Source organism: Macaca mulatta, chromosome X, assembly GCF_049350105.2.
Source record: "Macaca mulatta isolate MMU2019108-1 chromosome X, T2T-MMU8v2.0, whole genome shotgun sequence".
Taxonomy (NCBI): domain Eukaryota; kingdom Metazoa; phylum Chordata; class Mammalia; order Primates; family Cercopithecidae; genus Macaca; species Macaca mulatta.
The window spans coordinates 44,187,759-44,210,279 of NC_133426.1; the positions used below are offsets into that span (position 1 = coordinate 44,187,759).

The 22,521-nt window shown below is 39.2% G+C and overlaps 1 protein-coding gene across 1 annotated transcript in view; it reads right to left on the minus strand.

Annotated features, from left to right (window-relative positions):
* Positions 1 to 22,521, minus strand: part of EFHC2 (EF-hand domain containing 2) — a 197,292-nt gene that overhangs the window by 66,658 nt on the left and 108,113 nt on the right. The window contains exons 9-11 of the mRNA XM_077988768.1: positions 21,781 to 21,923; positions 18,937 to 19,133; positions 16,099 to 16,229 (exon numbers count right to left, since the gene is read on the minus strand). Of these exons, the coding sequence (XP_077844894.1) occupies positions 16,099 to 16,229; positions 18,937 to 19,133; positions 21,781 to 21,923 (471 nt within the window). The remainder of the gene's footprint in view (positions 1 to 16,098; positions 16,230 to 18,936; positions 19,134 to 21,780; positions 21,924 to 22,521) is intronic.

Consider the following 22,521-nt stretch of genomic DNA (forward strand, 5'->3'; position numbering starts at 1 on the left):
GGATGTCTGGGTTACAATGATAGCATATTGTAGACCAAAGGTTTATCATGCAGATGAAGCCTCCAAGTAGCAGACTTCAGAGAGAATAGATTGTACACGTTTCTCATCAGACTTAAAGAGTATGTTCTGTTAGTAATTCCAAAAAGGAGGAGGGTATAATGAGGTATGTCTGACCCCCGCCCCTCATCATGACCTGAACTAGTCCCTCAGGTTAGTCCCTCAGGGATACCCTTGCTGAGAGGAGGGGTCCATCCAGATGAGGTGGGGGGCTTTGAATTTTATTTTTGGTTTACAACTATAACAGAAATGAAGAATACTTTCAATGGGGTAGTAAACTGACAAGGATGAGAATCTCAGACCTTGAGGATATGTCAATAGAAACTTCCAAAACCAAAATGCAAAGAGAGAAAAGACTGAAAAAGAAAATGGAACAGAACATCCAAGAACTGTGGGACAACTACAAAAAGCATAACAAACAGGTAATGGGAATACTAGAAGGAGAAGAAAGAAAAGAACAGCAGAAATATTTGAATAAGTAATGATTGAGAAGCTCCCTAAATTAATGTCAGACACCAAATCACAGATCCAGGAAACTCAGAGAACAGACATATAAATGCCCAAAACAAAACAAACCAAAACCAAACCAAAACAAAAATACTGCACCTAGGCATTTCACATTCAAACTGTTGGCAATGAAAGTTAAAGAAAATATCTTGAAAGAAGCTACAGGGAAAAAAATCTTACCCAAAGAGGAGCAAAGGTAAGAATTACATCTGACTTCTCAGACACCATGCAAGCAAGAAGAGAGTACGCTGAAATATTTAAAGTGTGGAGAGAAAAAGACCACCAATCTAAAATTCTGTATCCTGTGAAATTTTTCCTTCAAAAGTAAAGGAGAAATAAAGACTTTCTCAGCAAACATGGAGGGAGTTTGTTGCCAGCAGACCTGCCTTGCAAGAAATGTTAAAAGAAGCTCTTTGAAGAGAAAGGAATTATCTAGGTAAAAATCTTAGATCTACATAACGAAAGATAGTGCATTAGAAAAGGAGTAAGTGACGGTAAGTAAAAACGTTTATTTATCTTGTTCTTAAGTGATCTAACATAAAAGTTTGTTCAAAATAATAGCAACAATGTATGTGATTATGTATGGTTTTAAACTTATGTATGCTTATATGTAAGTGAAATGAATGACAGCAATGGTACAAGAGAAGGGGGAAGGAGTACTGGCCTACTGGTGAAGCTAGTATAGTGTTATCTGAAACTGAACTTAGTTAGTTTGGTTCTGTGTCCCCACCCAAATCTTGTGTTGAATTATAATCCCCAGTGTTGGGAGAGGGAACTGGTGGGAGCTAATTACACCATGGGGGCAGATTTCCCTCATGCTGTTCTCATGATAGTGAGTTCTCAAGAGATCTGATGGTCTAAAAGCATGTGGCACTTCCCCCCTTGCTGTCTCTCTCTTTCCTGCCACCCTGTGAAGAAGGTTCTTGCTTCTCCTTCACCTTCCACCATGACTGTAAATTTCCTAAGGCCTCCCAGTCATGTTTCCTGTAGAGCCTGCAAAACTGTAAGTCGATTAAACCTCTTTTCTTCATAAATGACCCAGTCTCAGGTAGTTATTCATAGCAGTGTGAGAACTGACTGGTACAATCTGGATTAGTTGTAAATGTATATTGCAAACTCTAGGGCAACCACTAAAAATTATGCCACTCGATAGCATCAAAAATATCAAATATATAGGGAAAAATCTAATGAAAGAGGTAGAAAACCTCTAAAACAAAACAAAAAACTGATAGTTTCTTACAAAGTTTAAACATACACCTACCATATGATCAAGACATTCAACTCCTATGCGTTTACTCAAGAGAAAGCATACTTCCAGGGGGGTGGGGGGGTGGGTATTGGAAGGGGGAAGGCAGGGTGATAGAATTGTTTTGTATCTTTATTGTGATGGCAGTTACACAACTCCAGGAATGCATCACAATCAGAATTGTACACCAAGAAAAGTGAATCTTATTGTATATGAATTTAATTTAAATTAAAATTTTAAAAATCAAATGTGGTCTTAGAAAAGGAGACCACATCTTCTTTGGATGGAAAACACATCTAAAGTCACAAAAGCCTCCACCTCACCTGGCTGAATTCAGGTGAAAGGAAGATATTCCCTACTGTTCTTGCAGATTGAAGATACAAGTACAAAGAATCTTGACATGCACACATGCACACACACACACACACGTGTGTGTGTATCTATACATATCCACACACATACATATTTCTGCATTTTAATTATATATATGACAAGGGAAGGTCTTTTAACAAGAGATTCTTCCGAGTTGTGGCACGAGATTTCTCTACCCCTGCATTTAAAAAACTGGAAAGCCATGACTTTGAGGCACTAAAGGATATCAAACCCATTTTGCTATTTTCATGGTTTCTGAGAGTCAGCAATTCAGACAGAGCACAGAAGAATGTCTGGGGCTTTAACTAGAAAGATTCTATAACTGGAGACTTGAATTATGCATGACAAGGGCCATTAACTGAGATATCAGCTGGGGCTCTCAATCGAATTACCACCCACAAGTGGTTGGTTTCTCAGTGTAGCCTGGGCTTCTTCATAGCATAGTAGCCTCAAGGTGGCAGGACCTCTTACACACGCAGTAGCTCAGGCTCCAAAGGGAAGTGTCATAGCAGACAATGCACAACCCGCACCTTTTCTAACTTGGCCTCGGAAGTCACGCAGCATTACTTCTGTCATATTCTATTGGTTACATGTGAGTCACAAGCCCACTCGAGATTCAAGGGAGGTGCCAGGATCATAAACACTGGGGAAAAGACAGTCTTATCAATAAATGGTGCTGGAAAAACTGGAAATCCATATACAAAAGAATGAAATGAGACCCCTATGTCTCACCATATCAAATCAAAAATCAAATCAAAATGGATTAAAGACTTAAATCTAAGACCTCAAACCATGAAACTACTACAAGAAAACATTGAGAAGCTCTCCAGGACATCAGTCTGGGCAAAGATTTCTCGGGTAGTACCCCACAAGCACAGGCAACTAAAGCAAAAATGGGCAAACGGGATCACATCAAGTTAAAAAGCTTCTGCACAACAAAGGAAACAATCAACAAAGTGAACAGACAACCCACAGAATGGGAGAAAATATCTATAAACTACCCGTCTGACAAAGGATTAATGACCAGAATACATAAGGAGCTCAAACAGCTCTATAGGAAAAAAATTTAATGATATGATTTATAAATGGGCAAAAAATTTGAATACACATTGCTCAAAAGAAGACATACAAATGGCAAACAGGCATATGAAAAGATACTCAACATCACTGATCATCAGATAAATGCAAATCAAAACTACAATGAGATATCATCTCATCCCAGTTAAAATGGTTTATATCCCAAGAGACAGGCAATAACAAATGCTGGAGAGGATGTGGAGAAAAGGGAACCCTTGTACACTGTTGATGGGAGTGTAAATTAGTACAACCACTGTGGAGAACAGTTTGGAGGTTTCTCAAAAAACTAAAAACAGAGCTACCATATGATCCAGCAATCCCACTGCTGGGTATATATCCAGAAGAAAAGAAATCAGTATATCGAAGAGATATCTGCACTTTCATGTTTGTTGCAGCTCTGTTCACAATAGCCAAGATTTGGAAGCAACCTAAGTGTCCACCAACAGGTAAGTAAAGAAAGAAAATGTAGTACTCATACACAATGGAGTAGTATTCAGTCAAAGAAAAGTATGAGATTTGCTCATTATGTTAAGTAAAATAAGCCCAGCACAGAAAGACAAACATCACATGTTCTCATTTATTTGTTGGATCTAAAAGTCAAAACAATCAAACCCATGGAGATAGAGAGTAGAAGGATGCTTATTAGAGGCTAGAAAGGGTAGTGGGGGAGTGGGGAGGGCAGCAGGTGGGGATGGTTAATGGGTACAAAAAAATAGAATGAATGAATAAGACTTAGTATTTGATAGCAGAGCAGGGTGACTATAGTCAATAATAATTTAACTGCATACTTTAAAATAACTTAGAGTGTCATTAGATTGTTTGTAACACAAAGGATAAATGCTCCATTTTCCATGATGTGATTATTATGCATTGCATGCCTGTATCAAAACATTTCAGGTACTCCATAAATATATACACCTACTATGTACCCACAAAAATAAGAAATTGTAAATTAAAAAAGATTCAAGGGGAAATGACATAGCCCTATCCCTCAGAAGAAGAAGGGTCAAGTTCACATTATAGGGGAGCATGTTGGATAGGAGATACTGTTGAAGCAATCTTTGGAAAATAGAATCCACTGTATGTGTGGTATACAGTTTCTTTCAGTTAATAAGATCATTGGTATCCAGCATTCCTCAGTTAGTTGGGATATTATTTCAGTGAGAATACTTCAATTTTCAAGAAATACGAATGTATTACATAAGGAAATATTGAAAACTGTAAGAATTGAGAAAATATAAAAGGCCAGTATTTTAGCTTCCTTTGCAAAGGAGATTTTGATATTTTAACAGTCAAAACTATACCATAGAATAAGAAAAAAAAAGTATGGGTAAGATGTCTGTAATTGAATAAGAATTTGAAAATTATGAAAACTCTTTCATTTCAAAATTATATTCTAAAGCTCTAGAGTTATTTTTTCTTTACTTTAATATAAAATATGCTGGCCCATAATATTAGAATTTCAAATAATTTTAAGAATTTAAGATGAACCTTGATCCCTACTTCACACCATATACAAAATTTAATTTGAGATAACTCATAGACTTAAAAGCGAAAGCTAAAACCATAAAGCTATTCGAGGGAAACATAGGAGACTATCTAGGCAACTTTGAGCCAGCCAAAGGCATCTTAAACAGATCACAGAAAGCAACAACCATAAAAAACTGACAATGTGGACTTGGAAATGTAAACTGATACAACCACTTTGGTAAAAGGTCTGGTAGTTTCTCAAAAAACTAAACACACACTTACTTTATGTGTGACCCAGCAATTCTATTCCTAGGTATATAACCAAGTGAAATGAAATACATGCTTATAAAAATATTTGTGCCAGGAATATTCAGACCAGGTTTATTCATATTAGCCCCAAATCGAAAACAACCGAGGTATCCATTGGCAGGGGAATGAATCAGCAAATGGTGGTATATTCATACAATGGAATCCTACTCAGTAATATAAAGGAATTACTGATACACTCTATAATATGAATGAATCTCAAAATCACACTGAATGAAAGAAGTCACAAAAGAGTACACACTGTATAATTCCATTTATATGAAATTCTAGAACAGAGAAAAATCACCAATAGTTTGAAAAAAAAAAAAAAAAAAAAAAAAGCACCTCAAGTGGAAAAAAAACCCTATCAGAACAGTAGTTACCTCTTGAATGGTGGATGTGCACATGAATTCACTGGGATGGAGCATGAGGGAACTTTCTGGAGTGATGGTAATGTTCTATGTGTTAGTAGGGATTTGGGTTGCACAAACATATATTTGTCAAAACTCAGCAAATGTATAAAGTTTGTGCATTTTATTGAACATAAATTTTACATCAAAAGAAAAACTATAAATAAATAGTAAGCATGCTAAAATATTTAGAGGGAAGTAACTGATGTCTGTGATTTTCTTTGAAATGCACCAAAATTAAGATGGGTTAATAGATGGATATAAGGATGTATAAATGGAGAGATGTGTCATAAAGCAAATAAAGTAAGAGGTTAATGGTACAATGGTACAATGGTAAATATATGGGGTGTCCACTGTTTAATCTTGCCAAATTTTCTGGATGTTTTAAAATTCTCATAGAATGCTGGAGAAAATGAATGGGTAAAACATGCTAATTTGATAGGAATTTGAAAATTATAAAAACTATTTCATCTCAAAACTTAACTTTAAACCTCTGAAACTTTGTAATTGCATAAACATAAAATATTGTGGCCCCTAAAATAAGAACTTTATGTAAGCACATTACAATTATTTGACTGTAGTCAATAATCAGAGTAAGTAGAGTATCAACTACAACAACCTGTGCCCTACTGTACAATTCCAAGCCTCTTGACTTTTGCTCAGAACATCCTGCCAGCATCTGCCATTAGCTGTTTCTGGAAACTGAAGCAAGAAATAAAAAATGTTCTTTCTGAAAAAATGTTCCATAAGCTCTTTGCCCAGGCTTTTTGGTTTTATTTGTTTGGGTTTTATTTTATTTAAATTGAATTTTTTTAAAATAATTGCTCATTGCAAAAAAAAAAAACTAAAAAATCAAGGAATGAAGCATGCTCCACTAACAGCTTAGTGTGTAGCCCGCTAGCATTTCTTCAAAGGATATACATTCCTTGAAATAAATATATATATATATATATATATACATGCGCACACAACTTTTACATTTTTGGCATAAGTAGGATATTAACATACTTCTGGATTTTGCTTTATCTACAAAACAGCACAACACATATGTGGTAGCCACCCATAGCTGTTCACCAAGATCTGGTTTCCCTCCTTCTTCTAAGCACATGAGTGGGGTCCTGTGACTAGTGCTAGCCAATAAATTGAGAGTGTAAATGATATGTATTTCTTTCCAAATAAGAATTTGTTGTACTTGACCCTCTAAAATTCTCTTTCCTTTATGGCATTGTGACTGGGAACATTCAAGGTAGTGGCTATTCTGTCAGCCTCAGTCCCTGAGTGGCTACTATGAACAAAATTCCCCTGACAACCACAACGGATACATAAAGTCAGCAAACAATAAACCTTGGTTGATTTAATTCCCTGAGATTCAGGGGTTGTTGTTACTGCAGCATTACTTAGCCAATCCTAACTGATACATTAAACATTTTTTCTGGTATGCATATGTGGTCTACCTCTTTCTAATGGCTAAAAAATATTGTCTGAAATTAATGCAATAGAATATATCCAACTATTTCCCTATTGTTGGGCATTTTATTTTTCCAAATGTTTACTATTACAAAGTTTGCTGCAATAAATATTGTGCATGCACATACACATATTTATCAATCCACCTGTCCAAATTTTTCCAAATAAAAAATTTCTACAAGTGCAATTACCAGGTAAAAGAGTCTAAACATCAGACACATTCTGCCGATAGCCCTCCAAAATGCTGAACCAATTTAAACTCCTATCAGTGGAAAATGAGAGTACCTGTTACCCCACATGTTCACCTGGAGTCAGTTATATCATTCTTTTTAAATGTTGCCAATAGAGTAACTGGAAATAATATTTCATCATTGTTTCAGTTTGTGTCATTATTGGGCATCTTTTCAACAGGTTTAAAGACCATTTGTATTTCTTCTGTGAACTATTCCTGCCTTTGATCCATTTTTGTCTGTTGATTTTATAGGAGTTCTTAAGTACTTAAGGTTAATCCCCTGGCTCTTACACTGGTTATAAATATTTTCTCTTAGTCTGTCCCTTGTCTTTTAAGTTTGTGATATCTTTTTCTATAGAGAGATATAAAATTTTTCTGTAGTCAATATAATCTTTCCTTTATGGCTTTTGGAAACTGTGCTTCACCACAAAATAAGTGTATAAAGGCATTTTCTAGTTGATTGTCACCAAAGTCTTTATTAATAATCCATTCTTTCTCTACTGATTTGAAATGTTCTCCATACTTATACGAAAGTTCATAAAAATGGGTCTTTTATGGACTCTACACTGTATTTCACTGATATTTTTGTTTCTCTGCTAGAAAATGTTTTCAAATGTATGTAAATCATGTACCTTTCTAGTATCTACATTTTAATATTCTTTTCAACATTTTATTGGATATTCTCAACCCCTTATTCTTGATGAACCTTCATAATCAGTCAATTTATCTCCCCTAACCCTGTTAAACAAAACCAAATCTAACAACAGCAACAGCAAAAACCTACTGTGTAATTCTGATTGAAATTGCTTCAAATCTATAAATTTGGAAAATTCGAATTTTCACAATATTGCCTTCCTATTCAGAGATATCAAGTTTAAAAATTGCATTCATTTTAGTCTTACGTTTCTCGTCCAATTTATTACCAGATATTTCATTTTTGTTGCTACAGCAAATAGTATTCCCCTTTTCAGAACACTTCCTAACTAGTTATTGCTGATATAAAGTAAAGCTATTGTTCTGTATATAGCTTACTTATATTTAGCTACTTTCCTGAATGCTCTTAATAGTTCCAACCATTTTAAAATTGATTCCTTTGGATTTTCCAAGTATACAATCATATTTGGATTCTAACTTTTAAAAATTAGTCTTCAGTTCTATTTTGAACTATTTATACAGTGATTCCTAAATGCCTATTTCCACAATACCTAGAGTAACAAAATAATGGAATTTTATGCCTGGGAGGTGCCTTATAATGATCTAATCCAAGAATTACCTAGTCTAGTACCTACTGGGGTAGGTATGTAAGATAAATAGGAGAAAGTGCCTTGGTGTGAGACAATAAGGACTTGTAGAAGCTGAGAAGAAATGCAGAGAACAATCTCTATCTTAGGAGGGCAAGTGCCATTCACCCCCAAAAGATCGTTGCCATGGAGAAATGTGGGTCCAATTTCTATTTTCCAAGAGGCACCAGATACATATATTCTTAGGTTTAAACTCCTAATTTTAAAAACATTAAACAAAAGCCAAACAAAATATAACTGCCAGCTTTCAACCTATAAACCTGTATTTAATTCAATACCTTTGTTTAAGGCAATGGAAACTCAGAAAGGTTCATCAGAGATTGCAAAAGTAGCCAAGCGTAGGGGAGCGCTTTGCTTCTTGTTTAGTTGCTTGGCGAGTCAAAACAATATTTTCAAAGTACTAAAACTATGTAGGTGCTTTGCTTGGTTTGGTTACAAACAAAGACTTTAGTCTCTGCTGTCAACATACATTCGTTGTTCCCTGTTTGGCTCATGTTGGTTTGGATTTACTATCCCTGCAATATTCATGGCAAACGAAAAGGGTACCTTTTATTTATTCTGTTTCCCCCCAGCTTTATGAAAGTATAATTGACAAATAAAATCGTATATATTTACAGCACATGTGATGTTTTGATATACGTATACATTTAGAAATAACTAACTCAAGCTAACTCACGTATCTATCACCTCACACGTTTATTTTTTTGTGGTGAGAACATTTAAGAGCCACTCTCTTAGCAATCCAAGTATATAATACATCATTATTCACTATAGTCACCATGTTGTACAATAAATCTCCACATCTCCAGAACTTATTCATCCTGTCTAACTGAAACTTTCTACAAAGGCTATCTCTTAAATAGCCTTTCTATATTTGGGGAATCCCACATAAGTTTCCTACCACCCCAAAACAGAGGTCAGAGCTCAGTTTCCCAGACTTCCTTACAGTTAGAAATATGCAGGTGACCCAGGCTCTCTACCAATCAGGGAAGTAAGACTGTGCCTCAGAAGGCATTAACAGAAGAAAAGCAGCTCAGGGTGGGCCACATTTGGAGTCAAAGGAGCCCAGCCTTCAGGGGTGGTAAAGGACGATTGCCAGAAATAGTGGTAGTTATGGCTGTGGTAAAATCAAGTTCTTGGCAGCAATGCAAGTGCAGCAATGAGTCATGGGTGGTGGTGGTGGTGGTAACAGAGTTCATTTTCTCATCAGACAAGCTCTACAGCCCTGTTTTGGGCACTGTTCCTATAGTTCAGCCTTAAGCTTATTTCTGCAGTCCTTCCAAAGACACTGTGAACCACCCAGGTTCCTTTTAATAAATTCCTTTTTTTGCTTAACTAGCCAGAGAGGATATTCCTTTTTAAAACGAAGCCCTCACCAATACAAACACCACCACCAGGCAGTGACAGAATCAAATCAAAGATCTCCATCTTTTTGACTCCCAGGCTAGCATTCTTTCTACAACAACATATTATTTATATTTAATGATTTTAGGAAAGTTCAAAATGCTGTTTTCAAAAATGTATATTGAAATTTCCATTTTGAAACAGGCTATGAATACTGTCAAAGAATCTATTCGGTTCATGATAAGAACCTATGTTTGAGTGCTTTGGGATTTTATTATCTTTGTTTTTGCTTTTGTTCATATAGATTCACAGACTAGTGGCTTCCTTAAAAGATGCTAGATTGCTTACAATAAAAAAACACCAATAGCAATGTACACAGAGTAGTCAAAATAAAAATAGAGCAAAACCATACAAAGGGAGAGGTAATTGCCCTAGATAAATCAGGATGAGATCATTACCATGTTCTAAGCACTAAATTTACAATCTGCTTCTGTGAAGTAAAGGACACCAATACGGTGGATTATATTAATGTTTCCTAGCCTTGGTCCACCAACAATGATGTTTATTATTTTCCATCTTCAAGGCTGACAAGTTTTTAGAGTTTCTCTTTCAACCTCATTTATTAAAGAATGTTTTGAATGACCCCCACCATGAGTAAATATAAAGCTTATAGAAATACTGAAAACAGGATGTACATTCCTATTACTGTTGTTGGTGACACCAGTTTATAACTATTGGGATAAAGCATTTTCATTTTCTAAGTATCTACCATGCACTAGTCAGCTACAGTAAGAATTTTAATATCAGTATCAAATGTATTCATCACAACAGCTGTGTCCTATGTATTACTATCCCCATCTTACAGATGAAAAAATTATTCAGCAGCCTCTCCAAGGCCACTAAGCTGGTAAACAAGAGAGCCAAGAGCTGGATCTGGGTTTGCCAACTCCAAAACCAGTAATAAGAACTATTTCTATTATATTATCCCTTTTAGGAATAATTTTAGTTTTACAAGAGAGAAAATTTCTTCGAGGTTCTAAATCTTAGAAGGAATTTATTACATGGATGTTCACAGGAGAGCTACTGACCCTACAATTGATAATGGGAGCCTGAAGAAAAAATCTATAATAATTCACTATGTTCATTGAAGTCTGATACACTGGGTTCTGGAGGTATCTGGGAAAAACACAAGAGTGAACCAGGCACGGGCCCTGCCCTCTGAGACCTTCCCTAGGTGAGGAGAAGAGATAAGCACTCAGCTAACCAAAATACACATAGGCTACATGGGGCCAGGTGTCATCTCTGATGGGTAGATCAAGGCTCAGGGAGGTGGCCAGAGAGATGGACTGACCACATCTTCCTTGGCATTGGGCTCTCTGTGCTGCTGCTGCTGCTGCCTGTGGTTCAGAGTCCAGGGCCCTCACTGGGAAGCTCCACTCTGCCCATGTTCCCAGCTGCATGAAATACTAGCCCTGCCAAGCTTAGTCCCTGCCCTGCTCCCTGCTGAAATCTGCCCACCACTGCCACCAGGTATCTATCCCAAGGCTCTGAGAAAGGTTATCTGCACTCTCTTGGATAACGATCAGCAGCTCTCACAGGCGAATTTGACAGACCATGCCAAAAAGATTCTAGAGAGGATCAATGAAATAGAAGCAGAAGTGGTGAATTCCCACAAGGCAAAAGAGAAATGTTCCCTGCTCAGATTAAAAAATCAAAAAAACACAAAAAAACAAAAACCAAACATTCCTTACTTCCATTTCCTGATAGCTGCCTGTCCCTGCATTCCATCAGGTCTATTCTGAGTCAAATATCTCTGGGAGGCCCACACATTAATCCATTATTGACCAAGGCACCTTATGCAGAGGTAGTTTGTCAGTTCCTACCCTCAAGGTTTTCCTGAGAGGAGATGCACATCTCTGAGAAGAAGGGTAATGCTGGGGGCTTGGACCACTGCCCAGAGCAGCAGGTCTGGGCCCTGAAGCCCCAGGTGTATGCTGAGAGCGCCAGGTATCTAAGCAGGAGACAGTCAGGGCCACAGAGGCCAAGCCCATAGACCTATGCTGCAATCCTGCCTTTGCTTGCCTCTGCTCTTCTCCACTATCTCAATGTACAAATTTGAAAAGAGAACATTTTACAAGAATATTATAAACTTACATTTTCAGAGTTTCCAGTTGTCAGAGCCTAGAAGGGACCTCAGAGACCAATATATGAACAAAAGAGTGAGACACAGGTAGGTGAAGTAAATTGCCCAAGTTACTTGGCTGGTGAAGATCAGGCCTAGCTTCTCCTTACTTCCCTAAGTGAGAGCCAGATGGCCCTTCCCTGGTGCAAAGAAATCAATTATTTACTTGATTGCTGCAAGCTTTAGACTGAACGTTCCTTGAGAAATAGGATCGTTCATTAAATTATTCAGCAAACATCTATTGCACTTGGCAGGAGCTGATGTGGAGGCAGGGAAGCAAATAAGCAACAACTTGACAGAAGGCTACCAGTAAATAGTAGGTGGAAAGCATTTAGCACGATGCTTGGCCCCCAGTAGGTGCTCAATACATGGTGGCTTCTACAAAAGTATTATTCTTCTAGTGAGATGGAAATATGGAGAGAAAGGTAGGCAAACTCACGTGATACACTGATGCAGGATTAAGAGCAGAGGAATGATCCTATCAGAGTTTAGAAGGTCACTCTGGCAAAACTTTGGAGGATGAGAGTTAAGAAAAAGAGATCAGTTACACTGCTCTCCAGAGGGTTCAAGTAAACAGTGATGAAAAACTGAACTACAACTGTGAAGCTGCAGATGGAAAGAAGGGAAAGTTTCCAGAGGTAGTTCAAGACATATACTTCCAAAGGGTGAGTGGGAGAGGTCGAGAGAGGGGAGACACAAAGCCAACCCCTGGTCTGGACTCTTAGGGATGCCCATGATGGCCTTTATCAGGATACAGTCCCCTAGCTGCTACTTTACGAAAGAAGAAAATGAGGTCAAGTTAGGGAAAGTTATTTTGGGGGATGCCTAAAAGACATGTGAGGGGCATATGTCCCAGAGGTATGCATATTTCCAGGTTTATAGTTCAGGAGAAAGGTCTGAGCTTGAGGAACTAGCATGTACACAATCACCCTACAGGTCAGAGCCAAAGCAGTGAGGGCTAGATAAAATGTACACATTCAGAACACATAGACACAGGGAGGGGAACATCACACACCAGGGGCTGTCAGGGGGTGCGGGCCTAGGGGAGGGATAGCATCAGGAGAAATACCTAATGTAGATGACGGGTTGATGGGTGCAGCAAACTACCATGGCACGTGTATGCCTATGTAACAAACCTGCAGGTTCTGCACATGTATCCCAGAACTTAAAGTATAAAAAAAAAAAAAAGAAACAGAAAGGAAGGGAGGGAGGGAGGGAGGGGAAAAGAAAAGAAAAGAAAAGAAAAGAAGAAAAAAAAGGAAAAGAAAAGGGAAAGTGGAACACAAAAGACACAAAAGCAGAGAATTATCTCAGTAGATTTCATCTGAGGCATATTAAACACTAAACAAAAAATGTACCCACTCAACTAGTATTTATTAACACCCTATTATTTGCCAAACACTGAAACAAGTCATAAGGCTAAAGCAGAAAATAAGAAAGAGAAGGCCCCTGCCCTCAAAGAGGTTATATTCTGATGAGGAGAGTCAGAATACACACACACACACACGCGCACACACACACACATACACACACATAATGAAAGGAAAATATTAGCTAGTAAAAGCACTGAGCAAAGAATTGAATTAGGATATGATGTGATAGACACGGGCTACGTAGTTCCTTTTTGTTTGCTCAGGAAAGAGTTTGAGAAGCATAAGATGGGGCTGAAGACAAGGTGCAGGGACCCACATTTGTGGGCCGAGCACAAACGAGCAGCCCCAAGCACAGAGGGCTCAGCACCCGGCACCAAGCATGTCATATGGATCGAGACATCTAGACTTTTGGTCTATGCTCTTATTTAGAGGTCATGCCATCACCTCCAAACTAGAACCCCCAGGAACAACTCTAGTGGTTCATTATTTCATTTGGTAGCTATATATATAAATAAATATATATTTAAAAAATATATAAATTTATATAAAAATATATATAAATATATATATAAATATATAAATATATATATATATATATATAAAAATGTGTGTGTGTGTGTGTGTGTGTGTATATATATATAGAGAGAGAGAGAGAGAGCGCACCCAGCAGTAGGGGATGCTGCAGGGAACACCACCATTGAGCTCCCTGCCCTCAGAAAGCTCACATGCGAATAGGAGAAGACACACACAGCACACACACATAGACGCACTACCCCCAAGTAAACAGATCTCTAAATAAAATAACTGTAAGTTGTGCTAAGTGCTGGGAAAAATATATAAACAAGTGGCTAAGAATAACAGCAGGTGATCTACTCTAGATAGGATCTAGAAAGCCCCTCTGAATGAAAGCCCCTCTGGGAGCCGGCATTTGAGATGAGTCCTAGAGTTTGCTATGCAGAGGGTGGTGGTGACTGCATTCCAGGCAGAGGGAACTGGGTGTGCATAGGCCAAGAGTCAGGAAAGAGCTTGATGTGTTTGAGAAACCGAAAGACAGTCAGTGAGGCCAAAAGACAGGGCTGCAGAAAAAGAGGTGATGACACTGGAAATACAAACAAACTCACATCACTCAAGGCCTTGCTGGCTGCAGTCAAATGTTTGGATCTTATTGTGAGGACAATGGCAAGCCACTGAAGGATTTTTCAAGCCAGGCGAAACCTGAACCTGATCTGAGTTTCATTTTAAGGAATTTCTGGGACGGGGAGGTCCTTCTTTTTGAGCATGCAGCTCCTTGAGGCTACCCCTCCAATCACAGCATAGTGGTCCTTTATCCCACCCACAATTAGGGTCAGGCCTCCATCTGCAAAGCAACTTTTCCTCCTTGGATCGCCTGCCTGGCTTAAGTGCTTCCCAAAAAGCCCTATAAACTCACTAAAGTGTTTCCAATAGACTTTGCAAGTGTTGGAAAAATGGATGCTTTTGTAAAAGGACACAAATAATAAAACAAAACCACTCCCTCATTTCTGATGGAAATTTCTTGCTTTCTCCTCCACTGCTTTCCATTAGCCCATGGCCTGAGTAATTGTCTCTGCTCTTTACTGTCTCCATTTATTTTCCAAAACACTATGAACATGTGTATGTGACTATGAACAATAACGAAGAACTATAAATTCTTATTGATCCCAGAAGGTTGGGAATTCTAAACAATAAAAATATGTCCTCTGACTGCTTCTCTCCAAAGAACATTTTGGAGACACAAAAGAGCTTTGTTAAAACAACAAATGAGCTCTTGGGACACTCCGGGCCTAATGGTGGGCTCCAGGCCACCAGGTAGTGATGCAATAGGCGACTGCAGACACAAAGTTGGAAAGACCTCCCTGCTACCCTCTCCTGGGCTCACTTCCTCATTTCTCAGCCCACATCTTGACTGCATCAAGCAGAGTTTACTATATAGCTTTCAGCCACTATCCTTGTCAGGAGCCAGAATTCTCAGCCTAAAGAGAAAGTCCCCTTTGTCCTCCATCCATGATTTAATTTATTCTCCTAAACGCTCCATTCACTTTGTTTTCAGCCTAAGAAGTCTCACAATTGTACTAGACCCTGAATTTGAATTTCCCTGTGTTTCCGCTGTTTGAAAATTTGCCTCGGTCAGCCACTGGATAGTCCCAGAATTCAGCTTCGCCTTAGAGAAAACCTTGATCAAGATTTGTTATAATATTTCCCACTACTGTCACATATTTTTCCCTCGATTCCTGTATTTTCATGTCTTTCAGAATACACATATGTGTACAAGCACACGTATACACAGATGCATACATATCACCTTTGCTCTGATAATCGGTGAAGTTTTTACTATTTTCCAACTTCATCACATTCCTGGAGATGTCCCTCCTTTGTCCCCCAGATTTCGGTGGTGGGGAGGTGCTCTTAGCAGTGCTTTTTTCTGTCTTTCTCACTCAGATGCACCATTCCTGGCATTCTGCTGATCCTTCAACTCCCTGATTCATAAGACAATGTCACCAACTGACTTTCTATGCTCTTGTCCCTCTGTTCCCATGTATAAACTCCTTTTATATGTAAATTCATAACATTTACTAGAGTATTCGTGGCCAAAACTTGACTACAAAATAATACAAACTCAAAGAAATGCCAATTCCTAATAAAAAACAGTTAACTGATTAGGAAAGAAACAGTTCTTTCTGTTCTTTGGACAACCTTGAGGGGAAAACAGATGACTGTTAGCGGAATATGGCTTACCTGAATGTATTATAATCCACCTTCTTTGTGTGCTTACGGTCAGCAGCTCTGAATATCTGCTTGAGCTCTCTGGATTTTGCTTCTTCTTGCTTCAGCTTTTGTAGGGCAAGTTTGAGGTTACTGAAAGGATACTGTAAGGGGGAAATGAAAGGAAAAACATATTTAAATATTCCTAACAGTTCAGGAGCCCAATCTTGCTCATGGCCAGTAAAGGGACTTCACACTGTGCACATGAAGTTAGCAGGTTTGTCTTTGCAAAGAAACCAACACCGAGAAGGCATGACTAGCTTTGAATCTCCTCAGTTATAGCTTCTGGACAACAGCTGACATCAGCATAGGCCCCAGCTCTGAGGGAAACGAGCTTAAGGAACACGAGGCCACAGAGATCAGAAAACAACCCCTGCTTCCATCTCAGCCTCCTCCCTATAACCCTTGGATATCGGCCCAATATGTTGGGATATCCTAACGGAGAAAATGGGGATTCAAAACTGGGTAAGTAGCCCTCCATTTTCTCTAGATCTTTAGAACGGGGTCCCCCTGGAACTGTTATCCATTAGGCAATGCACTAATGAGAGCAAGGCTGGGTATGGAAGATCCACACAGGCACCCTAACCCCTCGCACAGTCATTCTCTGGGCTGTCTACTGTTCCTGTCTCTTATCCTGTGACTAGCTTTTTGACCTCGTAAGAATACTTCTTGCATCCCAGTGAAACATAAGGTCGTAAATAATTATAGCTAAGAGATCAAAAATGAGAAGATGAAATTTTAAAATAAAAACGTTGATGGCAATTTAGTCTAAAGATCCCTCTCTCCCACCAGAAAATGACCCAGGTGGTTTGGCACCTATCGCAGACCCCTACTCCTCCCACTTTTTTGCATTTCCTTTCATCTATTTCCATGACAGGATCTATTAGCTCTTTTGAAAAGATTCTTCAGGCTGATATTAAACAGTATAGCAAACTTTCTCTGCTTAGAATGTCTTTGTTAAGGGCAGTTTTAAAATAATGCAGTTTTCACTTGGGATGCTGATTCCAGATAATGTCCTACCCTGCTTTTATTGTCCCCAAAGGAAAAAAAAAACCTTTATATCTTATATTTATACTATATATATTTTATATTACGGTATAGGTTCACCCTCTGATTGGAAATAGAATTCTAATTTACAATAGTAACACTGATTGAGCTTACCATGGGCCTCATGGTTAGCTCAGAGCTTCACACACATTATCACATCTAATCTTCATAGCAATTCTATCAAATAGGCACTGTTGTTCCTTCCATTCCAAAGATGAAGAAACTGAAGCTCAGGAAAAATACGTATCTAAGGTCCCTCAGCTATTAACGTGGAGTCAGGTTCCCAAGCCAGGCCTGCTGGTTTCCAGAAATCTAAACTCCCGATTACTGAGCTTCTCGTCTAGATTCAGTGTTTTCGAATAGCTCCTGGTTCATGGTTTTATGATAACCTGCATCCCTAAGACTATAAATGGAGAGATGGTGTGGCAGCCATGGAGGGCGCTTTGCAGGCCTCCTGTCAAGAGAGACCCTGTGGAGAAGAGCATCATTGCCTGACAGACTCCAGCTGCCATATCTTCCAGATTCACACAGAGTTCACAGGCAATGTCGCTGCTGGGGCCACCCTCTCCCCAGGCTGTTCCCACCCAATGACACAGCACAGCAGGGGAACTAGAGCCAGGCCATTCCTGCCTGACAGGGGACCTCTCTGATGGGCAGTCTGTGCTCTGGGGCTCCCCTTCACTGAGAAAGTGAGACATTCTCAGAGCTGCGCTGTCAGCTGAGGCTTTCCCTACCCACCCCTCCTTCCTTTCTCTCTCCTTCCACAGGGGTTCAACCTGTCTCCTGGTCTGAAGGCCCCCCTGCCCGCTCCTGTCCCCCTCCCCCTTTATCCTTCTCAGAAATTTCCCCCACGACATCTCTCACACTTCTCATTCTGTCTTGGCGTCTGCTTCTCAGAGGACCCAAACTGATATGAATGATGTGATGTACCCAGAGACACTGATCTTAGCAACTTAACCCCAGGCATTTTATATATAAATGAGACAAAATTGGCACTGTATGTATATAAATGGTACATAAATATTATCACTTATAGGTAAACTTTTAAAATAAAATTTTCCAGATAGATTTTTCCATATTAGGCAATGATTCCCAAATAAACATGTTTGTACACTGAACTAGCCCACATTTAAAATCCAGATTTTATCAATATGTTATTTTTACTGAACAGCATTGCCATAATGGCACCTGCAGTAACAGTACCCATCTGCCATCTTATTTAAAAAAAAAAAAAACTCTTTGAGCTCACTGTCGCCAGTTTATCCTGAAATCCTTATTTAGGCCTCAGGTGGCCACTGTTATGGGAAGTTGCAACTCCAGCAACTATTCAGTTCCCTTGAGGTTTCTGTTTGTTCAGGTCTTGGCCTTCTCTGTTGGCCTGTGCCAATTAACTGGGACGGCACAGTGTGTGGCACCAGATTTTTCTTCCTTTCCTATAGTAGTTGAATTTCTTTCTGAAAACATTGTTAGTGTCAGCAAAAAAACCCAGGAAACTTGATTCAACCCTGGCCCTGCCTCCTGCCTGTGCCTGGAATCTGTGATGCTGGGCAGAGGAGAACCCAGCATGTAAACAGAGTAGACAAGAACCTGGCCTCTGTGATGGGACATGTGGCCAAGTCACACGAATCCATTATTCATGCCCACATGTATGAATGCACAATGTAAAACTGGTGGCAAGATGAAGAAGAAAAGGCCCTAGAGAAAGAAAAACACAGACTGCGGAGGGCTGAGAGGCAAGTGAAGAATTACACAAAGTAAATTCACCTTATCTGTATTCTGCTCCATGTAGTTTAAGGTATACTCATCAGCATTGAGCAAACGAAATAGGTAACCATTCACATTCACTGTGACTCCAATGTACAGGTCCTCAGCCTTGATATATTCAGATAGTTCACTTTTAAAGACTTCTTGTCCAGGCTTCTTAACGCGACTTCTTTTCAAGAACATCCCACCGGTAATTCCTATAGAAAAATAGAAAAGTTCATGAGCAGCCTTTATTCTTAAAAGAACCATCTGACTTGCCTTCAGAGTTACTTTATCTTCAAGCACAGACCACCATATAAGTTACCTGTGAACTAATATTGCCTATTGTTTTGGACTTAAGGGAAGAATGAGGCAGTGAGTGAAGGAGTAAGAATTCCTAGGCAAGGGTGTTCAAGACAAAAAGCAAAGCCGGGCATGGTGGCATGTGCCTGCAGTCCCAGCAATGCAAGACGCTGAGGCACGAGGATCGCTTGAGGCCAGGAGTACAAGACCAGCCTGAGCAGCATAGCAAGATTCCATCTCAAAAAAAAAAAAAAAAAAAAAAGAGAGAGAGAGAGAGAGAGAGAGAAAAAATGATGTGTAATTCTAGCCTTTTTTTCTCTCTCTCTACTCTCTTCCCAGTCCAATAAGCACTTGGCAGGGACCTCCTATATATGCCCAGCAGCATACTGGGAGTGTGGAACATCAGGAAGATACTCATCTTTAGAGCATGTTTGAACAGTACCAGTTAGAAAATTCCTCACTTGTGCATATTTCCACCTATTTGTCCCAGATGATGTCTTATATTTAATCTGACATGCAGATTAAGTAGCAAATGCCCTACTTCTGTAAAGGAGATTACTTAAGTGTTTAAAGGTAACTATGGGAGTCCCCTTAAGTCATTTTTTCCTACAGGTAAAATCCCTTTGCTTCTTTTAGTAACGCTTCATATTAGTTTCCAGAGCTGTCACCATTTCATCTGTTCTCTTCTAGACATTATTTGTTGTGACCTCTTGGAAAGTAGCCAGTAGAGTTGAACAGGGAACTCCAGCATCTTCTGATACTGAACTGAAATCTACAGACCTATAAATATAGCCTGAGACCAGATAAGCTTTTGGGCCACTTCATCCCCCTTCTCCTACCACATTCAGAAATGATAGGTGGTAAAAAGACACAGGCTTCCGAGTTCTGTCACTTACTTGCTGGGTGATCTTTAGGAGTTATTTAATCTCTCTGAATTCTTATTGGTACAATGGGAATCAGATGTGTGGAGGTCCAGAAAATGTACTTCTCAGGTCGCCTATAGTGAAGAACATAACTGATGGAAGGCCCCAGCTGTTGTGTTCTTAAATCAATCTTCAGGTGTGTGTTGAGGTCACTCTTCCCACGGGCTGCTACCAATAGATGAGTGACCAAGGCAGGGATAGTAAGACAGGCTCACTCCTACAAAACAAGGACTCCTCCAACTAGCAACTTTGCCTCAAGGACTCCCTGTCGACCTTGTCGAAATTTTCTTAGAATTTCACTGCAGTCTAAGACTCCCTCTTTCTTCCTTCCCTCTGAGCTTCACAGGTGTCAGAACTGCACTATAGTCTGACAGCTCTCCCAGCCTCTTCTGGCTCCTTCCACATTTTCCCTCACCAGCATTCCCCCTATTAAATCTCTTGCACATTTAATCCTGTCTTGGTAGTTGCTTCTCGGAGGAGCTGGACTAACACAAAATCTAACCTCATAAAGTCCTTGTAAGGATAATAGTAAGTTCTCCATCATGGCCACTGTGATTACTAGTAAGCTTGCTGCTGACTATCATCACTGCTTTCTGTTTCACACATGCTGCAACTTGTTTGGCCACATCTCCCCCATTCTAAGTGTATAGAGTTGATTTTTGACCTGTAAGAGCATGACTTATATTCATCCCTATGCAATTTCATATTTTAAGATTTGATCCATTATTCAAATCACTGTGGAGCCTTAGTTATACAAGTTATTCATTACTCATCGCTGTGCTAAGTAGCTCATATCAGCTCATAGGAGCTGAGAGTCGAATTTTCAGAGATTTTGCAAGCCAGTTTTTAAACTCTTGGCTGCTTGAAATTGGCCATGGTTGGGGTATTCACACCATGGAAACTGGCAAACAGTACAAATCAGGGCTTTTAAAATCTTTTCAAAGAGCCACTTAACCAGCACATCACTGATTATTCTTCCCAAATGCATGTCTTCAGCACAGATAAAAGTTCTAAACGTGTTGAGACAAAGAACAGGATCCTACAGTGCCATGATTGGGTAAGTCAATGGCTCTCCTCAGCAGTGACGGTGGTACCAGCATATTGCAGAGAGGCATTCTATGGGTCTGAGTGCGGGAACCTTGGCAACAACCTCAACAGACAGAAGGATCAGATAAAGATGGACCCTGACGATTGAATTTGTGTATCTGGGATTCTTGTCTTACAGCCAAACAAAAATTTTGTAAGTAGGACTATCAAGAATACAGACTTCCTCTTGGCTTGCTGGCTACAAGTAAAACTAGTGGTACCCAGACCATGAATTTGAAGCCCTTGGGTTCCACAGAGGTGCCTCAGAAGTCACAGTGGAAGTGGGGATAGTGGCAAAAAGGAAGTAACTCCAGGTCCCCTGGCCCTAAGCCAACCAAAACTGTTTCACTTCTATCATTTTAAATGTTTAGGTTCCCATTTAAGAGATTTGTAAAAAGAACTCTATTGTTCGGGTTTTTTTTTTTTTTTTTTTTAATAAAGCCTCTATTGTAGATAATCTAGGCTACAAAACCAGATCATGTTCCCTAATTTTCAACATGAAGAGACACTTAAAACATTCTCAAGAAAATACTGTGAGAAGGATATCTCTTACCTGAATTCCTCTCTATAGGTTCAAACACTGAAATGGTGTCATCACTGAGATAATATGAAATAACAAACATCCTGTCCAAGTCAACACATTTGTCTGTGACTAGTTTTGCAAAAAAACGGAGTATATTGCTTTTGAAGCCATAGCTAAATGGAACAGAAATGAGAGTTACAGCATTATACAGGTAATCTTCCACATATTATGTTTTTAAAAGTCTGCAAAAGGTATAATATGGTTTTAATATAGTAGGCATAAACTGTCCAAAGTGAAAGAGTTCAACCGTCTTCTAATTAAGGTTCTAAATCTAAATGCAGAGGAATTTTCTCAGTATATTAAGATATCTCTGATTCTTCACATGTCCTGGGTAACACATTGGGAAAATGAACCCAAAACAAACGTCATAAACACACTGCTCAAACCAGCTGCGCTAACTGGCTGTTCTCTAATGACGAGGCTAGTCACCAATCACAATAATCATGCTGGAAAGAAGAGCAAGCACCTAGCCCTACTGCGTGGGCAATCCTGGGCTCTGCCAGTATCTGAGGCTACCTCCCCCATTCACCACTCACTGTCTCATGCCCTTTGCTTTTCTGTTTTCCAGCCCACATCCTCCCCTCTCTGACTCACTCCTCCAGCTCCCCAGCATCCCCCCAACTTTCTTCAAGAGACAAATTAACTTTTCCTTTTCAAATGCTATAACACATAGGATGGACCCACCTTTTTTTTTTTTTTTAATAGCGCTTA